Source organism: Rhynchophorus ferrugineus, unplaced genomic scaffold (assembly GCF_030347505.1).
Source record: "Rhynchophorus ferrugineus isolate W39M unplaced genomic scaffold, kcgeb_rfMv2 rfM3, whole genome shotgun sequence".
NCBI classification, from domain to species: Eukaryota; Metazoa; Arthropoda; class Insecta; order Coleoptera; family Curculionidae; genus Rhynchophorus; species Rhynchophorus ferrugineus.
Window position 1 is genome coordinate 7,408,478 of NW_027472582.1, and position 26,099 is coordinate 7,434,576.

At 35.5% G+C, this 26,099-nt stretch overlaps 1 protein-coding gene across 7 annotated transcripts in view; it reads left to right on the plus strand.

Moving 5' to 3' along the window:
- The window catches only part of LOC143193852 (zinc finger protein castor homolog 1), a 120,424-nt gene that overhangs the window by 69,474 nt on the left and 24,851 nt on the right, over positions 1-26,099 (plus strand). For 6 of the 7 annotated variants that reach the window (XM_076400260.1, XM_076400262.1, XM_076400261.1 and 3 more), the window contains 2 exons: positions 11,070-11,452; positions 11,757-11,841. In XM_076400260.1, coding sequence (XP_076256375.1) covers positions 11,070-11,452; positions 11,757-11,841 — 468 coding nt within the window. The remainder of the gene's footprint in view (positions 1-11,069; positions 11,453-11,756; positions 11,842-26,099) is intronic. The other variant, XM_076400265.1, reaches the window with a different exon arrangement.

Consider the following 26,099-nt stretch of genomic DNA (forward strand, 5'->3'; position numbering starts at 1 on the left):
GACAATCAACAAACGAAGGACGATCACGTTAACAATACCGCGCGTCGGGCCAGATCCAAATATCAATACCAAATCACAGAACACACGTTAATTGAACGGTATTCGATCGATACGAGAGAATAAAAAAATGGTCCAAGGTTGGGCCCAGAGACACAATAGATAATTGCAAGAATGTTTCTCAATTTTTAATAACGGAGATATAAACCCACTTCGGCCGGGTTCGACAACAAAACAACGTCGATCGAAAAAAAAATCACGCGTACCAAAACTGGGATCGTATCGACGACTAATTTCGAAGCGCGTAGGTATTCGTGCATATGTGTGTGTGTGTGACTTTTTTTCCACTTGTTTTGACTGAAAACTATGTGGTAACGATCGTGTTGCATCATCGGGAATTCTCCGAGATTGTAAATTGATTTTCTCGACGTTCCAAATGATTAGTTTTTTTCGGGGCAAATTTGGTTATTAAAACTGTTTTTGTTAGGATAGGTTTTTTGACAGTTTATCCAAAATAATTGTGTAGACTGGCTTTCTAATATTTTAGTGAGAATTTTTTTCTCTGCTACTTGCTACGTATTCCAAAGCTCAAAACAAGAAATGTTTTTTCAACAAGATTTCAAAGCCTCCTTTTCGTTATCAAGGGTTTATCTCAACAGGACCTACAGTTTAACGTGAGTTTCGAACCACGGTCCCCGGCATTAAGCCAATCGACCGGCGAGTGACCAACTGAGAAAACATTCCAGAAGACATTCGGTCTTACTCAGCCTGGTTACTGGCGTGATTGGGATCATTTTCCTTGTCAGATTTTACACTCTTGCCGAGGATAATCACAAATATTAAACAATTACAACCATAAATTTACGACCATGCCCCAGCAGGATCCGAACCCGCGACTTTACCACTGCGCCAACCAAGCCGGCAATAAGAAATATTGTCTTGTAATAATAAATTGTCTTGTTGTGAGGGACACCATTTGAAAGCATTATATTTACTAATCGTACATAGAGAATGTGATATGAGAGAGCAGATTCTGTTGGATAAAGAGATATATTGATTATAAGACATTAATCACCACTAAATCAAATTTCTAAATATCCATCCATTCATTTTATATCACGACACCAAATACGGGGCATCTGATTGCTTATACTAACAGTTGTATCATTTAGATAGCCAACAAATTTTCTATGTTGTTCAGGACGACTTTGACTGTGTCTTCTAAAAGCTTCTCTACTAATCATATTTTGGATTTACTTGTGGTAATTGTATAACTGGCAAGGTTATGGCGTCTGTATTTTGGGATGCACATGGAATAATTTTCATTGAGTACCTTGAAAAAGGACAGAAAAATTACATAGCATTATTGGACCGTTTGAAGGAGGAAACTGCCAAAAAACGACCGCATTTGAAGAAAAAGAAAGTACTCCTTCACCAAGACAATGCACCGTGTTACAAGTCAGTGAAAACGATGGCAAAAATCCATGAATTGGGCTTCGAATTGCTTCCTTATCCATCGCATTCTCCAGATCTGGCCGCCCAACGACTATTTCCTGTTATCAGATCTCAAAAGAATGCTCGCTGGGAAGAAATTTTCGTCGAATGAAGAGATGATCGCCGAAACTGATGCCTATTTTGAATCAAAGGACAAATCGTACTACAAAAATGGTAGCGAAAAGCTGGAGGGTCGCTATAATCAATGTATGAAGGGAATTATGTTATGAATAAAAAAAACTAATTTTGCCAAAAAAATGTGTTTTACTATGGTAGGCCGGGGACTTTTCAATTGACCTGTTATTGCCTGTTAAGGCGTGAAAGACATCATGGTACCAACATTATTAAAGAACAATCATAACGAGAGGTAAATCAGTCAGCATACGATATCCACCAAACAATGATCGTTACACTTTTTTTCCTCGAAACATATGCATGTCGAGCTCATTTTTTCCCCGTGGCATTCGTTTTATATTAATACCATCCGTTCCCAGCATCAGCAACCCTTTGCTCGTTTTTTTTTCTTCCTAAAACAATTAATCATTTTTACGTATCCCCTTTTTTAAACGATTCCATCTCGCGACCGTCTTTCTCTCTCTTACCCCGACGATGCCTCGCTCTCTATCTCTCTCTCCCTCGCCCTTTCTCCGTCTCCCTCGCCGACGCGATCCTTATTCCAAATTACGAGTCTTTTGTCTCTCCATCTCGATTTTTCTTCTTTTGTTTTCATTATATTTTCGTTACCAGAGGCTACTAGACGTTGCTCTCTGCTCCTAAACAAGCTAACCAGACCGTATGTGTCGGTATCTCGTCTCGCCTCCTCCTTCTCCATCCCGGGGCGGGCCGCGTGGTGCCGTCTCGCTCGCGCCAGCTCCGAACCGAATATATAGAAAATAAAATATTAATCAAGCGGGCCTGGGCTTCATTTGTTTCTGAATATACATGAAATGATAAATGGATTTAAGGGAATTGGGTTTCGTTCTTTTTCTTTCGGTCTGCCTGCGTCTTATTCGTATGTGTGTGTGTGTATGCGTGTGCTTTTTTTTTGGTTCCGATGCTGATGGTCGTTGCGGGTTTACTGAGAGAGGAATTTCGTTAAAATATTGTCTTGCGTACGTCGTGCATTACTATACAAACCAGGATGGAAGGCTTTTGTCATGACCTTTCGTCCTTTCGTGTCTTTCGACCACGAAGTATAACGTGAATATGGTCCACATGCTCTACCTACATCTGACAGTCAAAAAAATCATCTCCAGTGACTTTAAAAACTATGTATAAGGCTCTTTGGTTTGTTTAAAGATTTTAAAGATACACATTTCTCAAACTTCTATCACGTACAGAAATATTAAATAATTAGTTGCTTCGTTTTTAAGATGGTTAGTCAGTGAACTCATACTGATGTCAGATTATAGCACCGTTAAGATTTCAGAGCCTGAAAGCTGAATTGGCATAATAAGTGTCTGAAGAGGGAGATAATGATTTTTGACGTTGATGACATTTCCTATGTGCCCAGTGTCTTTTGAATGGGAAATACTGTTGTAGAAGTCTGAATTGAAATAAAACGACATATTTTGACATACCTTTGTGTAACCATATTAATCACTCTATAACCAATAATATTTTTATCATCTCAACCACACCATAGAGTATATTTTCAAGCATATACTGAACTTATTGACGATTATTTTCAGTCCTAATTTGTTAAGTGTGCTTGTTTATTTAATCAAACAGAAAAATACAATTTCAGAAATTCTTTATAACTCTGACTAACAAAACAGGTATTTTAGCGTCATTCTTTCCATCATAATAAATTTATCAATGTTTCTTGCACTACGCAATAGAAATATCGAAAAAGATAGGTACCATCAAATGTTAACCAAAGGTTATACCTTATTGAAAGTTCTATCATTATATAAATAATTTCAAGCACTTGAACTGGTCCTATAAATGAGCTTTTTAATTTTGAAGCTTTATTGTAAATAATCGGTATAATGTATTTTATTCAGAGTATCTATTGTCCATCGATGGCTCCTACTTTTCCTCATCTTTGAGGCAATTTACGGATTCAGTCTCGGAAGAACGATGTATCTTTTGAGCTTATCTACGAATCGGTCCTTTTTTGATATCTTCATAAGAAGTGAAACTCTGCTCTCAACTCAGCCTCTCAACGAGCCTTCAACATGAAATTTGTTACAAATGTACCTGATGATCAGTTGTAATTTCTGGCAACTCCCGTTTTATTCGTATAGCAATATTCATAGCAGCATTTGTTTGACTAATATTGATGTCAAAAACCCCCACTAACTTTACCAACCAACTCTGGTTCAGTCACCAGCACCAAATGTAGATAACAGTTCCCAGTTTTCAAATTCGTATCCTCAATCACTTAGGATTACCATTAAAGACGAAAACACGACATTATATGTTAAATATCCAGACCGTTTCGTTCGACAGCAACCGAAACATACATAAACCGAGAGAATTTGATCTGAAGTGGTCCAGTGAAGTGTTTTATTAAAAAATCTCACCCGTTCGAGTGCCACACAGACGCATAACAGATTGAAATCCTCGTGTTTACTTTCGGTGCTGGTTTTATTTTGATTATTAACATATTTCGACTATTCCGTCTCTCTCGCACGCTCGCCCTCCCTCTTGCTCCGGCGTCTCTGGTTCGAGTTGAATTGAACGTAGGAAAAAAAATCGAGAAATACCCATAACCGAGCGTGTTGGCCTTTGTGTAAATAAATCGTAAATTTCTAATAGCTGGGAAACAATGTAGCGTGAAAAAAAAGTACGAATAATGTTCGGCGTTGCACTCAGAACTATTTGACGCTTTCTGCGCCCAACGTTCTGGCGAGAAACATCGAAAAACTGCAATGAACTAATCGCGGTAGGCATTAGATCCATTTTTATTAATTTATAAAATGCAGTACTTATAGTCTAAATTGTTTTTGTACATACGTCATCAAGATGTTTAATGTATTGCCTGTCGCAATTTGTAAATTCGTTTCGGAATCAGACAAGATTTTCCTTCTCATTTTATTCTAGTTAAAAAGAGACACAATGCTGTCTGATTAGTTCGAACACGTAAACTAATGAGCCTGTCAAAGTCGTCTGGTTGTCAGACGTATGCAAAATTCTTGAAAGCAATAGTGATAGAGGTTATTACTCTAACCTATAAACTACTGTGGCTGTATAATTAACTGTAGTTTTTAGATGTACTATAATGTTAAAATAAATTATACTTGATAACATTTTTGTTCATTTATTTTATATAGATTAGAATTTTGTTGTATATCAAAGCCCAACTGCTACCACAAGTAGTAGGTAGTAGATCCATTTTTATTAATTTATAAAATACAGTACTTATAGTCTATTCAAATTGTTTTTGTACATACGTCATCAAGATGTTTAATGTACTGCCATCTGCAATTTGTAAATTCATTTCGGAATCAGACAAGATTTTCCTTCTCATTTTATTCTAGTTAAAAAAAGACACAATGCTATCTGATTAGTTCAAACACGTAAACTACTAATGAGCCTGTCAAAGTCGTCTGGTTGTCAGACGTATGCAAAATTCTTGAAAGCAATAGTGATAAAAGGTTATAACTCTAACCTATAAACTACTGTGGCCGTATAATTAACTGTAGTTTTTAGATGTACTATAATGTTAAAATAAATTATATTTGATAACATTTTTGTTCATTTATTTTATTTAGATTGGAATTTTGTTGTATATGAAAGCCCAACTGAACTGAAACTCAGATTTGATGCGGCAACATTGTGACGTTTTGACGTCACAAACTTAGTTTACGTGTGTACAAAATAACTTTGAATAGACTATATTTATTTTCCTATAGAAATTGATATGAAATGTTGATCAAAAAATGTTCGAAATATATGGAGTATCGGAACAGTCAAAATCACACTAATTTATTTAGTTCAAAAGCTTCAAAATATTATTTCATATAGGTTAATAAAAAAGGTTTAGATATAAATACAGTGTATATATGTATTGAGGTTAACATCTATTAAAATGCTATGTAAATTCTTCAGATAGCCAATAAGAGTAATAATAAACGATTATAATATTGTGACAATATTCTGTTATATCACAAGTAGTAGGTAGTGGATCCATTTTTATTAATTTATAAAATACAGTACTTATAGTCTATTCAAATTGTTTTTGTACATGCGTCATCAAGATGTTTAATGTATTGCCATCTGCAATTTGTAAATTCATTTCGGAATCAGACAAGATTTTCCTTCTCATTTTTATTCTAGTTAAAAACAGATACAATGCTATCTGATTAGTTCGAAAACGTAAACTAATGAGCCCGTCAAAGTCGTCTGGTTGTCAGACGTATGCAAAATTCTTGAAAACATAATGATAAAACGTTATAACTCTAACCTATAAACTACCGCGGCTGTATAATTAACTGTAGTTTTTAGATGTACTATAATGTTAAAATAAATTATATTTGATAACATTTTTGTTCATTTATTTTATTTAGATTGGAATTTTGTTGTATATCAAAGCCCAACTGAACTGAAATTCAGATTTGATGCGGCAACATTGTGACGTTTTGACATCACAAACTTAGTTTACGTATGTACAAAATAACTTTGAATAGACTATATTTATTTTCCTATAGAATTTGATATGAAATGTTGATCAAAAAATGTTCGAAATATATGGAGTATCGGAACAGTCAAAATCTCACTAATTTATTTAGTTCAAAAGCTTCAAAATATTATTTCATATAGGTTAATAAAAAAAGGTTTAGATATAAATACAGTGTATATATGTATTGAGGGTAACATCTATTAAAATGCTATGTAAATTCTTCAGATAGCCAATAAGAGTAATAATAAACGATTATAATATTGTGACAATATTCTGTTATATCACAAGTAGTAGGTAGTAGATCCATTTTTATTAATTTATAAAATACAGTACTTATAGTCTATTCAAATTGTTTTTGTACATACGTCATCAAGATGTTTAATGTATTGCTATCTGCAATTTGTAAATTCATTTCGGAATCAGACAAGATTTTCTTTCTCATTTCATTCTAGTTAAAAACAGGCACAATGCTATCTGATTAATTCGAACACGTAAACTAATGAGCCTGTCAAAATCGTCTGGTCGTCAGACGTATGCAAAATTCTTGAAAGCAATAGTGATAAAAGGTTATAACTCTAACCTATAAGCTACTGTAGCTGCATAATTAACTGTAGTTTTTAGATGTACTATAATGTTAAAATAAATTATATTTGATAACATTTTTGTTCATTTATTTTATTTAGATTGGAATTTTGTTGTATATCAAAGCCCTTCTGAACTGAAAATCAGATTTGATGCGGCAACATTGTGACGTTTTGACGTCACAAACTTAGTTTACGTGTGTACAAAATAATTTTGAATAGACTGTATTTATTTTCCTATAGAAATTGATATGAAATGTTGATCAAAAAATGTTAGAAATATATGGAGTATCGGAACAGTCAAAATCACACTCATTTATTTAGTTCAAGAGCTTCAAAATATTATTTCATATAGGTTAATAAAAAAGGTTTAGGTATAAATACAGTGTATATATGTATTGAGGTTAATATCTATTAAAATGCTATGTAAATTATTCAGATAGCCAATAAGAGTAATAATAAAGGATTATAATATTGTGACAATATTCTATTATATCACACGTATTATTATGATGTTAGCTTAAAAAAACTAGTCCGAGATTTCACATCAACCCTATCAAGTTTGGTTCTAAAATCTTAGATCTGGATTTTAGTATTAATGTGTGCCATGTGATTATTAAATAAAAAAAATGTTTTTAATATATATATTTATTTAACAGGATAAAACTGAGATGTACTTCAGGAATGTATTATATATTTAAGCTTGGAATATTTGGAAAATGGTGATGTTTGTGATGGGAGAAAGATACCAACAGACCTTCATCGACCAAAGATACTTTAAATGCCTTAAAAGTATCGCTTGTTTTAGCTGCAAACAAAACCGATCACCTTTGGAAAACTTCCGATCGCAACTTTTGTTTTCTAAAACTCTTTAGATTCTATTCGCTTTTACTAGTTTTTGAATCGCTTTTTCCACACATTCGAAACTATTGCTTCTCTAAGTATCAAAAACATTCCCCTCACAACTTACTGTGGAGGATATTTGAATAAAACGATTTTATTCATTCTCACAAGGGGGATATATTACGCTTATTGTTAAAAATGGCCAACATCGTCGGTAAACGGATGTCAACGCTAGCTTAATTAGAGTCCCAAAATATAAAAGACAACCCTCATAATGATAATTAATTTATTAATAGGGTGGACATATAGATAGAGAGGGAAAATCTCGAAAAATCACAGTATGCATCGCAATTCTAAGTGATTAAGTAGCGACCAAGTGGGTGGTACATTTAAAAAAAACCATTCCTCTTTGTCCAGCAAATTTGTGTCAATAATTCGACCACGTCAACAAGACCCAAACATGACATCAGAACTGGTTTTCAAAATATAGATTGTTGCATTGGAGCAAGAAGCGAGAGAGAGAGAGAGAGGGACGGAGAGATAGAAAAAACCTAACTACTCTAATAGGAAAAAAAATCGGTTGAAATATTGCAAAAGTACAGGATGTTATTAATAATTTCTCGAGCGATATTAACAATGAGCGATGGGTGAGGCTTATTCGGCCGAAGTCGGTTAAAAATTTAATTTCTTTTCGAATAAATGTCCGCGTTCGAAGCTGGAGGTGATTTAATATCTTTTGTACGAAAAAAAAAACTACCGTAACATTACAGTGACCTACATTGTGTCGCGGAGACTGATTTTTTTCCGAATTAGTTTCTTTTTTACCTTCGCACTTCATGTGGGAGCCGGACCGTCGAACAATAGAAAGTCAATCAAGGAATAGTTTGTTGTACATATATTAAAAATCTTTCGGTGATTAGTCGTCTCGGTTTTTTTCCCTTACTGCTCTTTTTGGTCAACGGCTGCTAATAGAGTTGGTAGATGATGCTGATGCTATCGTCGAGGAATATTATTGATGTCAGTTAGACGGTGATAAGATTTTAATTAGATCTTTTCAGGCTACTAGGCATCATCAAGTATACATAGATATCTCTTATATAGTACTCTAATAGATGTAGGATCAGAAAGTACGTAACTGTCAATGTAAAATCCATGGAATTGTGAGGCCTTATTATGGTAGTTTTGGGCAATTTTCGACATAATTGACTTAGCGGTGATAATCGTTTAAATACCATTAAAATTAAATTCGTTTCACTTGTACCAATTCCAATTTAAAATTTTTATTTTGAATCATTGTTGAAACATCTCTATTTACACTTACTGCTGTGTTTGTTCTAATCACACAATTCTCTATTTTGAACACTGACACCATAACTTACGTAATTTAGAAACATTTCACTCTTAATTATCTATTGATTCAAGGTACAGTCAACAATATTGTGTTCAGTTATTTATTCTAGAGTATGTAGATATAGATGAGAATATTTCTCATATTTGATAACAAATTGGCACAAATTGTTATATATCTAGTAGTGCTATATTTATTTTGATGACAACATCACTAGTGATCTTATTTACTGATGATGTTATTCAATATTTAATATATCCCATTTATTGATTCGCACTTGATTAATTGATAAAAATGGCACGGATTAGCATTATCACTAGTGATACTATATGGGTTTTAATCATAATATCACTAGTGATGACAAAATGTTATTTAACTTTTCGTCGCCGAAGACGTTACTCTATCATTCAGATATCCCAATTATTAATTTTAACTTTTAATCGATAATAATTAGCACGTATTGAAATAATCACTAGAGCTACTATATGAATTTTGATAGCAATATCACTATGTTATGTATCAGTTAATATGGCCAACATAATTTGATATGCTACGACGATATTTCAAACGACCCCAAGTATCTTCACTTGTAGATTTGGGTTTCACAAAATAAAATTGTCAAAGCATAAAATATCATCACTAGTGACTTAATGATACAGATACCATTATTAGTGTATTGATAATTGACGTTTTACATGATCAATGCCATATTTGATTTAAAAAATATATTTCGTTGTCGGCAGAATACCTTCACTAGTGACTGATTATATTATGCGTGATAAATATTCATTCACGTTGCTCTACTAATATTCATTCACGTTGCTCTACTAATACTATCATTATTGTGTCACTAGTGAATAGCCTTAATTAAAATTAATATTAACACTATTCTTAATGCCTCTAAGTTACCACCGGTATCACCAGTGATTAGTAATAATTAAAATTTATATTATGTATCATTAATGTCATTAGTATCACTAGTGGGTAGCATAAATTTAAATTAAAATATTTCACATCATCGATGTCAATAGCGACTGGTATTGATGCAGTATGTTTAAGTTAATTTAAACATTATATTTCGCTGATGACGGTAGAATACCATCACTAGTGACTGAATTATACAGATAGCTTTATTATTGTATTGATGATTGACGTTTTACATGACTATATTAAGTGTGATAAATATTAATTTACACTGCTCTACTAGTACTATCATGTATGTGTCACTAGTGAATAGCTTTAATTGAAATTAATATTACACACGATTAATGCCAGTAAATTACCACTCGTATCACCAGTGATTGGTCATATTTAAAATTGATATTATGTATAATTATTATCAATAATATCACTAGTGAGTAGCATGTGTTAAAACATTACATATCATCGATATCGATAGTGATTAGTATTGATTAAAATTAATATTATATATGATTAATATCATTAGGATCGCTAAAGATGAGTATGATTTTTATTAATGTCATTATTATAACTAGTGAATAATATTAATTAAAGCTAATATACTTTATTATAAAAATTGAGATTTTTTATGATATTTACATAATATTCAGTACGTTATTAATAGGATTTTATCGAAAATTATTTTAAAACGTTAAAATCCAACAGTCGCGTCCGCGAACGTTTAATAAAATGTGAATCGCGCAAGAAACCCGATATGCCAGTGGTATGTTTCTGGAAACCACATGTTTGTTTTGCGTCAAAAAACATTTTTTCGCGTTTATGATTATTGAAGGAACGGCAGAAAAAAATAGAGTTTCATTATCGGAAACGTTGAGCCCGGGAAAAAACCAGATGTCGTTAATTTATTACAATAGGATCGTTTCGTCATGCGCCCAGCGCGGACCGTGACGGCCGCCGGGCCCCGAACGGGATCGAGAGCGACGCGAAAACTCCTAAATTTCATCTAACAAATGTCTTTAAGGTAGCCGTGTAGAACTGGAAATAACTCTTACAACTCGTTTATATTATTGTCTTGTCTGACTCAGTTTACTGCTCGATTTTTAACACACAAACAGAGAGAGAAAGATAGAGCCACACCTATTTTAACACGACCACTATAAGAGAAATTGACCAGTTCCCAACGTACGAAATTTATATCATTTCCTATCACGCCCTAGTTAGCACGATTTGCTCACCGACGCCGTTTCTTTTGTTTCAGGGAAAATCTTCGAGAATCTCTCGCTGACATCCACCCCCAAGCCTCACCCAACCATCAGCGAGCCGCCCACGCCACCCTCCACGCCCCTCTCGCCGAAGAACGCCCCGGAAACGTCACGGGGCGCGTCCTTCAACCTCCCCGCCCTTTCTAGTCAGTTACCGCCAATGGCATCGAAACTACCTCACGGGCACGCCCCCCAGTCCAGTTTAGGTCACGCCCCCGCCACGATGATTGGCCAGAGCTCGAAGACGGGGCAGAACTTTCCCCTGAACCTGAATATGAAGAGGGAGGAGCGCGATATCGGGGGCGTGATCAACGGTAGCGCGGATTCCTACTCAGAAGAGGTACTCAGGAGTAAGGGGGACGAGGAGAGCCGACGAGCGGTAGGTGTTTAACTATGCGAGACGACTGGCTTCAATTAAAAATAAATAAATTAGGGTTTCTCACAAGTTTCACGAGCGAGAACTAAATTAATTTTTTTTGCATAAATCTACTAACGATATTATAATTAATATAGAGAAGGGAATAATGACGGATACAAAAACCGAATATTTACGGAATCTGCTCTGAATAATTGAAGTTTGTATTGTTCTGTTCGTAATTTTCTTCGGAATGTGTTAATTGTGGGAACGACCGAATATATCTCAGCTCCGTCGACCGTGTTCTAATTCATGTCGTTTTTTTCAGGGCATTTTTTCGGGAAGTATTCCTTTTTCCCACCTGAATAAGACTGACAATTCATCGCCGCCTCCCTTGGATTCGCCGCTGAACGGTAAGTGACCATTCCTCTAGTATCCCGACGATTTAAAAATGCCGACATTAGCGTAAAATCGCGCACTAAAAATAAACCCGAATATCGAACCTATTAAGAGTGTGGAGAATGCGTAGCTCTACCGTCACGAAAACCCGTCTAAATTGACTTAAATTGCCAGTGACATATTTGATTTAATCCAGTTAAACTGACTCCCAATTTATTATTTAAATTTTTTATACATTGCTTCTTCGACGGCCAACGTTTTAAAAAACACATCAATTTGTGTTTATTACTGCTTAAAAAGGTTTTATCATTTTCGTTTAATGTTTCGATAATAAACCTTAATATCAATCGAGGGGATTCGGTCTCGTCACGTTCACACTCGAATAAAACATGTGAATTGTTTAAAATAATAGATTATGCATGTCAAATCTCTATAATTAATAGAAATAATATACGTGATAATGTTAAATAATACATTAGTGACATTTTATCAAATTCGAATAATAATTATTTATTGTCATTTTCGGTAAACATTTTAAACTAACATTATCACTATTGATAATACAAGGATCAGTTTCTAACATTGATAAAATAAATCATCTAAGCATCACTAACTTCGATACTGTCACTAGTGATTTTCTCACAATGATGTTTATAAAAAGGGTATCATTATCTACACCACTATCACTAGTGATGACCATCGATTCTACCACATCTTTTGGTCTAACATCTGCAGATCTTTGATTTTTATAAATATTATATTATAACAATTCATAATCGTCAGTCTTTGTATCAACATGATTGAGCAAGCTATCATAATAGCAATAATGGTACTGTCACTAGTGATATTCGAATAGTAAATATTGTTTCCCTCTATTTTTTTCAATATTAAGTATTTTTTAATTGATTATTAATTAACTTCAATGTTATTGTTGTTTTTGGTTACATTCCTAATTAAGAATGATTAGTGATAGTATTATCACTAGTGACGCTATTATAATAATGTTTTACTTTATAAGTAAGTTTTAAGTCCTCAATAAGTCTGAAACAGATTGTTTTATTACATATATTGTCACTAGTGATACTTTGCTGATACCATTATAATTAACTCACAATATTTTAAGATAACGTAAGTTTAGTTTTCCTTAATTTTTGCCTTGCATTATTACAATTAGCACAAAATAAACATAATTAGTTATCAAACTAGTTAGCAACTAATCATCACCAAATTTATAATTAATAACGGTAACTAGTGATATTCTATTCTATGGTAACTAGTGATGTTGTCATAATGTCATAAGTCATATCATTTTGTAAGTTATCACTAGTGATCTTGACTTTATGCTATCTTAATTGGATTTAATGTTGCGATTCAATGATTTTCGTGGATTTACTTAAGGATATATCTTATTGGGAACGATATGATCACTAGTGATGTTGTCATAGTACCATTTTAACTTCTTTAAACCAATCCCATGATGTTTCACTTTATCGGGCTGATATTTTTTGGATGATATACCGTTGTCACTGTGGCTGTTTTAATAGTGTTGTCATTTGTATGACACGAGGGATATGCGAAGGCTAAGCAGCGCCTGAATAAGATGTGGACGCGGTTCTCGGAACGAGATCTTGAACTCGGCAACAAATTAACCAAAACCGAACGCGGGGAATTATAAGCGATAAAACGGCCAATAAATCGATTTTTTTCCCATCCGCGAAAAAGAAGACGGAAAACACAAAGAGAGACGCTAGAGGCCGCCTATAAATGTCACATTTTACAGGTTTACTTTACGAGGTTGCGAGATGGACATTTTTTAAAGGCTCCCCCTCTCTCTCTCGCTCGCCCTGGCGCGCTCTCTCCCTCTCTCTCACGGTAGATTTACACGTTATACACCGAGGGCAAAAATTCAGCCTATCGTAAATTTCCGGCCTGGCTATTTTTCCGCCCGCCTCTTGATAGGTTTTATTATTGCAGTAATTCCGTTTCTGATCTGATACATTGTAACGTTTTAGTGCCTACTTTTTCACTATTAAACAAACTTCGAGGCCATGATTACTATTTACGACTGGGGCATTATCCCGATGTTAATCATAACTACAGCTGTGAAATAATTGTGCGTGTGTTAGTGTGAGAGTGTGGTTTACAATCGACGTCTTCTTAACGACAAAGGACCTTTTGATAATGACCAAACAAGCGATGACCCGCATGAGCTGTACCGCAGGTCCCCCTCATTTCACCTGCTAAAGTTTCTTCGTACCGTATTAATTAAAACCGTATTCATTTATCCAAATAATATCAAACCATTAGTTCACTTAGATCGTCTTTTACGCTTGCAATGGTGTATTATTTATATGTGTATAGTGTATAGATTATATGGTGTATAGATTTTGTCTCATTTGCTTTGATACGCCACTTTTTCAACCACAATTCGACTGATGAAGTTGGAGGTTTCTTGTGGCGGATATTGGATCCTCGTGTGATGATAAAACCGCTGTATCATCAGCATATGGTCCAACAGTAGTGTTTCTTGAGGTCGGTAAGTCAGCTGTATACAATAGACATAACAATGGGCCAAAAACACTGCCCTGCGGAACACCCGAATATATTCGGTGTAGGTCAGTGTATTCGTCACCCTGTTTGACAATAAAATGTCTGTTTGTGAGGTACGATTTCAGCAGTTGAAAGTGCGTATGGGGAAAAAGTTTCTTCAATTTAACTTGCAGAATATGGATATATTTATTGTCTCACTAATGAAAGACATTCATGAATATTAGATATAACTTAGGTAGTATATTATTTTTTGGTGCAATTAATGTGAAATAGCAAGAGTTGTTAGACATGTGTTTTATATTTTTTTATTGAACACACTTTGTAAATACTGACGAAAATTCAAAATATCATTAAATTTACCAGTTTGGTGGGAGAAGTTATCAAGGCAATATATATATATATATATATATATATATATATATATATATATATATATATATATATATATATATATATTCACAAATTTTAAACATTCATAAACATAAATTTACGACCATACCCCAGTGGGATTCGAACCCACGCTTATCGCAACAGTAGGAGGACCGTCCCATCGCCTTTACCACTGCGCCACCAAGTCGGCATTCTCTTATTATTGTGATAGTCGTAGTCCTGCCGATGCATGGTTATAAATGTTTGTTTGTAATTTATCCGTAAGGTAAGAGTGAAAATACGACAAAGAAAATAATCCAAGTCACGCCAATAACCAAGCTGTATCAGACTGGATATCTTCTGATATGATCTTCAACGTGGTTACTCGCCACTCGGTGTGCTTAATGCCGAGGACCGCAACTCAGAGTACGTTAAACAGTAGATCCAGTCCAGATTAGCCACTAGTTGGTAAAATGGATGCTCTAAAAATGTAACAAAGTGTTCCAAGTACGTTTTTATGATTTTTATTTACAAAACATCATTTAAAAGTAATGATATCTCGTGGCGCTAATATCCAGATATAATTTGGGCTCATTTTTACGATTGCGCATATCAGTCCGAGCCAACAGGACTCTTATTATGAATGATCTTAATAATGTAATTACTACCGCTGCTAAATAATTGTGTAGTGTTACAATCGACTAGTATTTTCGAGGACAAGAGGTCTTTTGATGATGGCCAGGCGAGAAAATGGGCCCGCATCATGAGAAAAAAAACAAACCTCGCGTTCGGAACGAGAGACAGAAAGCAGAGAACGACAGATTTCGGAGAGAGGAGCGCGGACGAAAAAAGCCGCGACGTGCTGTCAAATGAAATATCGAGATTTCCGAACAATAATGGCGGACCACGTCCGTGATCCCCGAGCACACACTTGTCCAAATATAAAGGCCTTTCACGCACGCACAAAAAAACGGACAGAAAAGAGTTAAGATTTCATTCGATACCGGCGTGGCTCTCGTGGTGAGGGGGGTGGCGAGAGGGACGCGGATGACGACGAGAAGAGGGCTTTACGTAATACAAATTAAAATTTTGACCCTTTCAGTGAAACATCTGGCGTTCTTTTGAAGTTTGAATGAGGCACGGTCGCTCGTACGTTCTTTCAAAATATGATGCACTGAAAAGGTATTAGTCTCGTTCGGTTTATTAACGTTTTTATTGAACGAAACAAATGCTATTCACTGTTGGGCATCAGAATGTTTTTTTTCATATTTACCTATTATAACGTCAATTATTGAAAATACACATTGTTATGAAAATAATTATTAACAGGTCAATTGAAAAGTCCCCGGACTACAATTTTTTTGGTAAAATTAGTTTTTTTTTATTCAACATAATTCCCTTCAAGGGTGATACACTGATTATAGCGACCCTTCAACTTTTCGATACCATTTTTGTAGTACGATTTGTCCTTTGTTTCAAAATAGGTCTCAGTTTCGGCGACAACCTTTTCATTCGACGAAAATTTCTTCCCAGCGAGCATTCTTTTGAGATCTGAGAATAAGAAATAGTCGCTGAAGGATCTGGAGAATACAATGGATGAGGAATCAGTTCGAAGCCCAATTCATGAATTTTTGCCATCGTTTTCACTGACTTGTAATACGGTGCATTGTCTTGGTGTTTTTCGGCAATTTCGTCCTTCAAACGGTCCAATAACACTATGTAGTAGCGCTAACCTTCCCACGCTTTGGAGCGAGTTCATCGTGTGCAGTCTACTCGGATGACTGTCGATTGGACTTGGAGTGAAATGATGGAGCCTTGTTTCATCCATTGTCATATGTCGAGACAAAACTCGAGCTTAATCATACCAAACACTGGTCCGAATCATCAACCCGTCGTTGTTTTTGGTCGAAAGTAAGCTTACGCGGCACCCTCTTTGCACAGTGCTTTCTCATACCCAATTATTCGTGAATGATATTATGTACACGTTCAGTTAATATCTTTAGAGTGTCTGCTATTTCATTCAATTTCAATTTACGATCATTTAAAATCATTTTGTGGATTTTTAAATTTTTTTCGACGGTAACAGCCTCTTTCGCGTTCACCGTTTTCGGTGCTCATTTCACCACGTCTAAACTTAACATACCAATCCTTGATGGTTGATTTTCCTGGAGCAGTATTCGGAAACTCGACATCAAGCTAAGTTTTTGCTTCAACAGTATTTTTTCCCTTCAAAAATTTATATTTTATCAACACGCGAAATTCCTTTCCATCCATTTTTTTTACAATAACAAAAGTTCCAGTGAGGTTATGCATCAATATTCATTCCGGGATACCGAAATAGTATTATTTATTGTTATTAGTGTTTATGCGATCTAATACGTGAACTGCACATACACATAGTTGGTTTAGTTGTTTTTTATTTTCCAAGTTTGGGTCCAATTATTGGTATCATTTGGTATCCTTTCCTTATGATACACCTCCCTTAGCTTCTTTTATTGTAGAGTAGGGTTCCTCTTGTTTGACTCGTAAACATTCTGGCTGCAATGTAAGGTTTTAATAGTCCAGTTCCTTGTTTCGGTAACATTTTCTGTAACTTATGAATAAGGCCATCATGCCATACCTTATCGAAGGCTTGTGCTACATCTAAGAATATACCCTTTTACCTCTATAGGCATGTTAATTACTTCCGTTATTCTGTCAATTGTTGAATGCTTCTTAATAACCCTAAACAGTGTGTAGATATTCGGTTAACAATTAATATGATATTCAATAAAAACAACATATATTTCTTCATGTACGTTTTTCATCCCCAGTTTGGGTCATCGGCACATACACAATGAACAATATTAGAAGGAATCAAAGAGGTTCGATGCCGTGAAGGTATCCGATGTTACAGCGCCCAATAAAACGATCTTCTTGCGGTATTAGCCGGTAATTTAAGTCTTTCGTACATCGGAGTGTCGTCGCGGCCATTAACCACCGACTTTTTACCCATAAAGGCTCCACGCTCAAATCGTAAAATGTTTCCACAAAACGCCGCGTTTTATTTGCGTTTTATAGACGCGTCCATTGTATTTTAGAGTTTTATCGAGAATCGTCTCTATATAAATTCTCTTTGTAATCCTCACGCTCGCACTCTAATGCACTTATAAAGTTTATTTCTGCACGTTCGGTTATTGGTCGGCGATACCGCCGCCGCCTACCCTCTCCGGTCCCCCCCGCCGGGCCGTCCGTCCGTCCGTCAATCACTGACATGAAAAAGGGAGACGAGAAAAAACGGCGACGGATTTTTCCCAGAACAGTTTCCAGAACGTGCCCGTCGGCCATTCATGCCCATTCAGCATCCGACCACCTTTTAAGAGCCATGTGGAATTTATGTCAAAACCGTTTCTTTGTTTTCCAAATTATATCTGCCGTTTTATGGCTTTTCGGTAAAATGCCGATGGCGACCTCTCCGCGTCGATCGGAGAGGAATTCTCGAAAGGGTAATAAATTACTTTCCGCCGGTAATTTAGCGATATTCAAGAAAAAAGCGCGGGTCGGTGAATCGATCGGAGTCGAAGAGGAAGACCTCGCGGCGTTGGAAATTCTATCGAAATTGAAGGAAACGCACTTTTCGCACTTTTTCGTATGTTTTGATCAACTTTCATAACGTAACCCAACTATTAATTTTAATGATTTTGACATTCCATTAAGTATTATTGTGTCATTCAACGTATGCAGGTATGAATGAGCCAAAAAGTTCGAAAACAATAAATCGCAAGACATATTTTACAAAAAACTCAACTCAAACTCCCGAGTTCTTTGGGAACGGCTTAGCAGTCGATGGGTCAACTATTTCTAGCCCTTTACATACAGTAAGAAAGACCCAAATGGAGTAAAAATGGCTACCTCGCGGACCATTTTCTAATCGCGGTTTCATTGCTTGCCAGGTGAGAGTTTTTTTTGACGTTTTGTGACTGACAATCAAGAGTGAATCTACCACGCCAATACCAAGAGCAAAAAGGCACAGTTAGTCCAGGAGAGCAATCCACACCAACAGTGTGAAGCGGAATATTCATGTCCATAAGGTGTTGCTATGCATAGAGTGGAATCAGCAACGTATAGTAAGTTACGAGCTGCTTAAACCGAATGAAACTGTTACAGCCAATGTCTAGAGACATCGATCGTACAAATCCAACAACTTATTGGTCCAAAATAAAAATGACAATAACTAACGATAACAGCTCGATGTAATATGATATAGCTAGTACACAGTTTTAAAAAGTTGAACAAGTGCAAATATGGATCGATGATATGATATACCCCATATCTCACAAATCAACAATTTATATTATTTTCTATAGCATTTTTCTTGAATTGATATTAGTATTATCAATTATTTTTTAGGATTGTTCAAATAGATGGTGTAACTCATTAAATAACTATAAGACGTCACATTACCATCCAATAAAAGTCTATTCGTGGTACGTTTTGCATGCGTGGACCTACTACAACGAGAAATACGTGTGAATATTAGTTCTGATGCTTTAGATATACTTTGGTGTAGGACGAAAGTTAGGTAGGGAAAAAGTAATTGTCGTTTGGTTGCAAACTATTTCGTAAAACGTGATAGTCTTAACGATGCTTTATATCAAAACGATGCTTTGGACGGCTTTCCTTTTAGGATTACTTCGATATTGATATGAAGATGGAGTTTGTCCTCGGGTCTTCTTGGAATTCTCTTGATTTCCCGAGTAACAGTCGGCATCTGAAGGTCTCGGTGTAAGTAATCAGTCCTGTAGTACGATAATTGTGATTTTCTTCTTATTAACCAATACATTTTCCTATATTTTAATTTCAATTTTCTTCTTTTTTACATTTTCCTTCCAGAAAAGTTCTGCATCAAGATTCATTTCGAGATAATCCTCGTGGTGACAGTAAAAATAATATTTTTTTGATTACACTTTCAATTAGACATGCTTAGAACAATCTTAATTTACAAATTTAATGTATTACTACCGTTCTATTATACTTGCATCAATACACAAACACTTATACACTGTACAAGTTCATGTGGTTTGGTTCGCTGCAATCTTCTGATTTCCTGCGTGTTCTCCAGTAGCTGTATTGCTTTTACGTTGCTGTAATTTAGTGACCTTATATCATGCGATAAGCATTGATTAATTAATCGTAGAACTTCATTTTGGCATCATTGGATTACTAGTTTGTTTGATATTTTAGTGCAAGCCTAAATTTACAATCCATAGATGCAAATTGACGCTATGATGGAACAATCTCTTTGATTAAGTTAAGTTGAGATTATATTCCAACTAACCAGTACAGTTACTTGATTTTTGAGTATGATTTGCTCAGCTTTTTGTCTAACATGATGTATAAGTTAGATTGATTATAAAAATTAACCAATACATTTTCCTATATTTTAATTTCAATTTTCTTCTTTTTTACATTTTCCTTCCAGAATAGTTTTGCATCAAGATTCATTTCGAGATAATCCTCGTGGTGACAGTAAAAATAATATTTTTTTTTGTTAATTACACTTTCAATTAGACATGCTTAGAACAATCTTAATTTACAAATTTAATGTATTACTACCGTTCTATTATACTTGCATCATTACAGAAACACTTATACACTGTACAAGTTCATGTAGTTTGGTTCGCTGCAATCTTCTGATTTCCTGCGTGTTCTCCAGTAGCTGTACGTTGCTGTAATTTAGTGACCTTATTTCATGCGATAAGCATTGATTAATTAATCGTAGAACTTCATTTTGGCATCGTTGGCAACTTACAACACTTTATTCTGGAACCTCTGGAGGATAGCTATGTTAGATTTGCTAGTAGTACCCCACATTTCTATACCATAAGTCCAAATGGGCCTGAACATTGACTACAGCAAAACCTTGTTACCTAATGGTAACTAGGTTTACGCCCCATTAGCCAGTACATTTGGTTTAATTTAAACCCAAGCTGTTTGCGTTTTATCACCAAATATTGAACGTTGTGTGCGTACGGAATTTCATGATTATTTAATATTACTGAGGGACATGTTCTTCTACAAAGGGTGAATCTTACATGGGTAGATTTTGTCTCATTTGCTTTGATACGCCACGTTTTTAACCACAATTCGACTTTGTTAAGATGAAGTTGGAGGATCAGCCACAAGAAACAAGATATGGCTGTGCCATACCTTGTCGAAGGCTTGAGAAATATCGAGAAATGCATCGGAGCAATATTTTTTAACGTTTAAGTTTTTGTTAATTTGGTTAACTAATCCATGTATTTATTTGGAGCCAACTTGATGGTGATGAACTTTCCCGACAGCTCTTTTAAGATTCTTCCAGTTATTAGGTCAAAACCAGGAGCTTTTTTAGAATTGATTTCTTTATCTATTGTTTCTTTAACTTGTTTAACAGTAAATTTCTCAAGTGGCAGATCCATTTGAAACGGCGTGTTAAGAAAGTCAACTATATTATTTTCTTCTCTTGAGTATATTTCGGACGGGTACGGATTATATACGGTTTTTAAGTGTTTAGAGCAAACTTCCGCTTTATCTTTATCAGTCTTAGCCCAGGTATTGTTGTCAATTTCAATGAGTGGATTATGTTGTTGAGGTTTTTTAATTTTTTGGGAGAGGATATGGATTGGAAGAGAAAAGCTACAACAAACCATAAGAAAATAAGCAAGATTAGTTGAATAATAAAGTGGTTTAAAATTACTCAAACTGGTAATAAATCAGCGTCCATCAGAGTGGATTGATCTGTACGCGAAACGGACAGATAAACCGCGAGTCCAATAAATCCATCTTCATCCCGATGGGACCCGCCATCTCCGCGCACCTACATTGTCGCCGTATTGAAACTAGTGTTTTACGACCACCGTTAATTCAGCGTCAGTCACATCGCGCGGTAATAATGCGAATAATAACATGTAAACGGCAATAAAACCTCTATAACATTTTCGTTTTTAATCGATGCCGTTGTCGTCGTCGTCCCCGCTCCCGCGGCCGTCCGTCCGCAAACATTGGCGAATCGTAAAAACGCGAACCCTCCTCTCCCTGTCTCCGTCTCCGTCTCGCGCGCACACGCGGCCTCTCTCGAAATCGCACAATTGCTCCGAAAAAGGAAACGTCAAATAAAGCCGATTTGTCGGCGGATTTTTTCCGTCGTTTCGGCCGTCCTCACACGCCCGTCCGACCGACCGAGCGACGATTCTTTTTTGTTTCCACGGCCCGCTCCGCTGCCGCCGCTGATGTCGACGACGTCGTCGTCGTGGTCATTTAAAGACGTAATCACGACAAATTGGACCCAATAGACTGGGAGATTCCGCATCTCACGACAATTGTGGGTCAATTTATCCAATTTAAGCTTTTTAACTATTCATAAAATTTTGTATTTATAAAGGTTGTTACGTTGATGGACTGCATTTACATATGCGTCACTATAAAAAAGGGGGAAATGGCTCGTTGAGAGCATCAGCGACCGTTCGTTCGTTATTGGTTGATGCAGTCGTTTAATATCCTATCGACTTTTATTAATTCACGTCGCGTTTGTCGACCAAAACGATGTCAAATGTGCCGGCGATTTATAACGTCGAATGGGACCCCTCGACTAACGTGTTACGAACAATTCCTGTCTTAAAAATGGCCTACGGCATTTGAATCCTGGAATTCACAGTAAAAACAGTTATTCTTACTCACCTGAACTTACTAAGTAGCTCTATACTAGAGCCATGAAAGAAAAAGAACTAGAATTTCCAACGTTTCCAATTTCCAAAAATGCAAAATCAATTAATATATGTAAGGCCACGAAGCCTTTTTGCCAAGCCCAATCCATCTGACTACAGGCCCATCAGCCTGATTAGTTCACTCTCCAAACTCGTCGAAAAAGCGATATTAAACGCTTTAAACGATTTTACAGACGCACGTCACGTAATCCCGAACGAACAATTCAGTTTCCGTGCCAAACACTCATGCCATCAAGCTGCCCGCGTCGCAGCAACTATCCACCAGGCACTGATAAAAGGTCGAAAAACCGGAGCCACCTTCTTAGATGCCTCCAAAACGACATCAGCCAACGACCATTTGGTTCTAGCTGGTCAACCTAGTGAATGAAAAAAAAAGAAACCTTTTTCCTAGATTTGTTCAATCCCAAATACAGAACCAATTAAAATATCTGCAAAATATAGTAATATTTTTTCTAACTAACTGTTTTTTCGTGCCTAACACTAAAGACTAACAAAATAAAACGCAATTTTTCCAACATTAGTTCACCCCCCTTCAGAGCAACCCCATTTGAACTCTAGGCCAATATTTATTCTAATCTTCGAAACAGTTGTTGAATTATATTTCGGTTTAAAACCCTCTTTGGTTCAATTTCTTCAAAGCAATGTCTTTGAAGCCGGTTGCTGAATAGTGTGAATAGGTTTTTTTGACGAATATATAACATAGACCCAAGGGATCAAAAATAAATGTAGCGATCTATGATGCATTCATCTTAATCAGTGATAATTAGAAATTGTCAGATGAAGCCTTCAACGCCTCTTTCAACGTGTGGTTGTTTGTTGAAAATGACTGCATTGGTTACGACATTATTCGTTTTTGATAGCCTTATTCAGAACAACTTATCATTCAAACTCTTTGGTAATGATGATGATGGTGGTAAATCCTAGCAGCGATAGTTTGATTTAGTTCTGACGGTCGTAATGCACCACTCTCCATTAATTTCTATAAAATATAGAGGATGAACATGGAACAGTGTCTATATTCCTTTTTGTCTTAGTCAATAACTTGAAAATCGTTACCTTTACAATTATATCGTCATCATCATCACATAATTTAAGTTGGTTCTAGTTAACTACTAGAAACAACCAAAAACTATCATCTATTAAATACCATTCACCTGATTTTCTTTGAGTTTGGTATCCATTTTCAGACAACTATTATAACAAAAGAAGATCTAATCGCACTGGTTTGAGGAAAAAATAACCTTGAATAATTAAAAATTAAGCATTTTATTTAATACAACAGAATTTTTAACAATCAAATAGAATATGTATTGTATATCAATTATACAACTGTGCTGTTAAAAAATACTCATAACATAACAAGTAAAATTTCACACATGACAGACAAATAACAGTGTAGATCATGGTTAAATACCATAACATTAAAATGACGACCAAAGAACTTTAAGAACAGAAAACAACTTGTAGATATTTTGGATAATTTAAATAAATCCTGAGCCGGCTTGGTGGCGCTATGGTAAAGGCGATGAGACGGTCCTCCCACTGTTGCGATAGCAGCGGGTTCGAATCCTGCTGGGGCATGGTCGTAAATATATGTTTGTGATTGTTGTAAGCAAGAGTGTAAAATCCGACAAGGAAAATGATCACGCCAGTAACCAGGCTTGGTAAGACCGGATGTCTTCTGGGATGATTTCTAAGTTGGTCATTCGCCAGTCGGTAGGCTTAATGCCGAGTACCGTGGTTCGGAGCCCACGTTAAACATTAGGCCCAGTCCAGATATTAGATATAGATTTTTTTTTAAATTATCCTGAAACTAAAAATCATAAAAATAAAGTTACGATAATGGCAAATATTTGGCGAGAGTACTAGTATTGCTATTAGAAACACTGTACAAGGTTTAAAACAAACATTATATCAAATGATGGAGGACAATATTCATATTCGTGGAAAAACTGTCCCAATTCGTTGAGTAATTTTCAATTAAACAATCACGCCGTGAAAAAAAACAACTCTGTTACTGTAACACATACATACACACTCGAAGAAACCGAGGCAGACGCTCGCGAATATTTCCTACCTCTCCGTCTCTGTCTCGCGCTCTTTTCTCCGGCGAAAAGTTATTTTTCGATCGGCAGAATTTCTGCGTCTAAGCCAAAAATTTAACATTTCGATTTCAGAAAAAATCGTCGAAACTTGGCAAATGACTATGGCTATTATTTCTATTCAACGGCAGCTGTAATTAGAAAGACGCCTAGCTGGAAATCTAATTAGAAATATCAGGAAAAGGTTAGAAAATACGGTGAACGGCCAACCGGCTTCAAATAAATCGCGCCTCTTCGGTCGCGTCTTTTGTCGGACGGTCTCGGGACCGAGAGGAGTTTTCTCGCGACCTACAATATGGTTTTGGTACACTAGGTTAATCTTTAAGTTCATATCAAGTCTAAATCGCAATAACACACCTGCTGATGCAACCTCATATAGTACGAATTGTTCCAGCATCCATCTTATTAGCCATATGTAGCTCCCCGTGATTTGCCCTTCTAACATTTCATTAGATGGAGAATTAGTGGAAAAACAGAGGATGGTATATTGAAGGAACATTCAAACGTTGAGGTTGGGAGCAGTTATACTGAAAAATTTAGTCATTTTATAACTATAAATCCGTTTCAGGAATTATCTGCTTCAATTCCGCGAACTTATTGCATAATGTAGTATCCATGCCTCGACCTGAAGCAATATATTAATCGTTGAACTCAAAATTATGAGTTATGTATTTAATAACCTCATTAGCTTACCAGTACTTCCTCTAAAATTGCATATACCAAATATATTTTCTATAATACAAGAATTATGTTTCCTACCACTCACATTAGACAAAAATCCGAGCAGATCAGACTAAAAATCAAATGGTTAGTCGCAAGACACTTCCAATTTCACCTAAGAACAAAGAGGTGGATTGATCAGTCAATTATAAGACCTGTTTGAACTTTTAGGGTTCAAAAATGGGGTTGCACTAAAATATCAAACCAACTAATAATCTAACGCTTACCAAACAAAGCTCTTCGATTATCTACCTATGCATACTACACGATAAACTCAAAATCGAATGGATCTAGGAAGTTTTCGCCCTAAAACATGAAATATAGTTACTAAATCACAATACCGTGGAAACAAAATAACTACTGGACAACACGCAGGAAATCAGAACATAGAAGTGACCCAAATCATATATTAACGTCAACTTAAATATACGAAATATAATATACTGTTTGATATTAAACACAAATACTAGTTTACTGTCATCTCTGTAATATATAGTACTGCAATATTCTTTCTTATTCTGTAACTTCCATAAGATTCTCCACTTCTGTTTTTATCACCACCCTTTGTCGAATTTATGCACTTTTTCAGTCTATCTATTAATATATTTAACATATCCTCAAACCCTGAGTAATTTATTTCATATTGATTTTGTTTTATATTTTATTTACACATTTTCATGTTACATTTTATACCTTTGGTCTTTTTAGTATTTTCTAGTCCCCTATATATCAACGTTACACATTGAATATACAGGGCTTTTCTGTCATAATCTACACTAGCTCTAA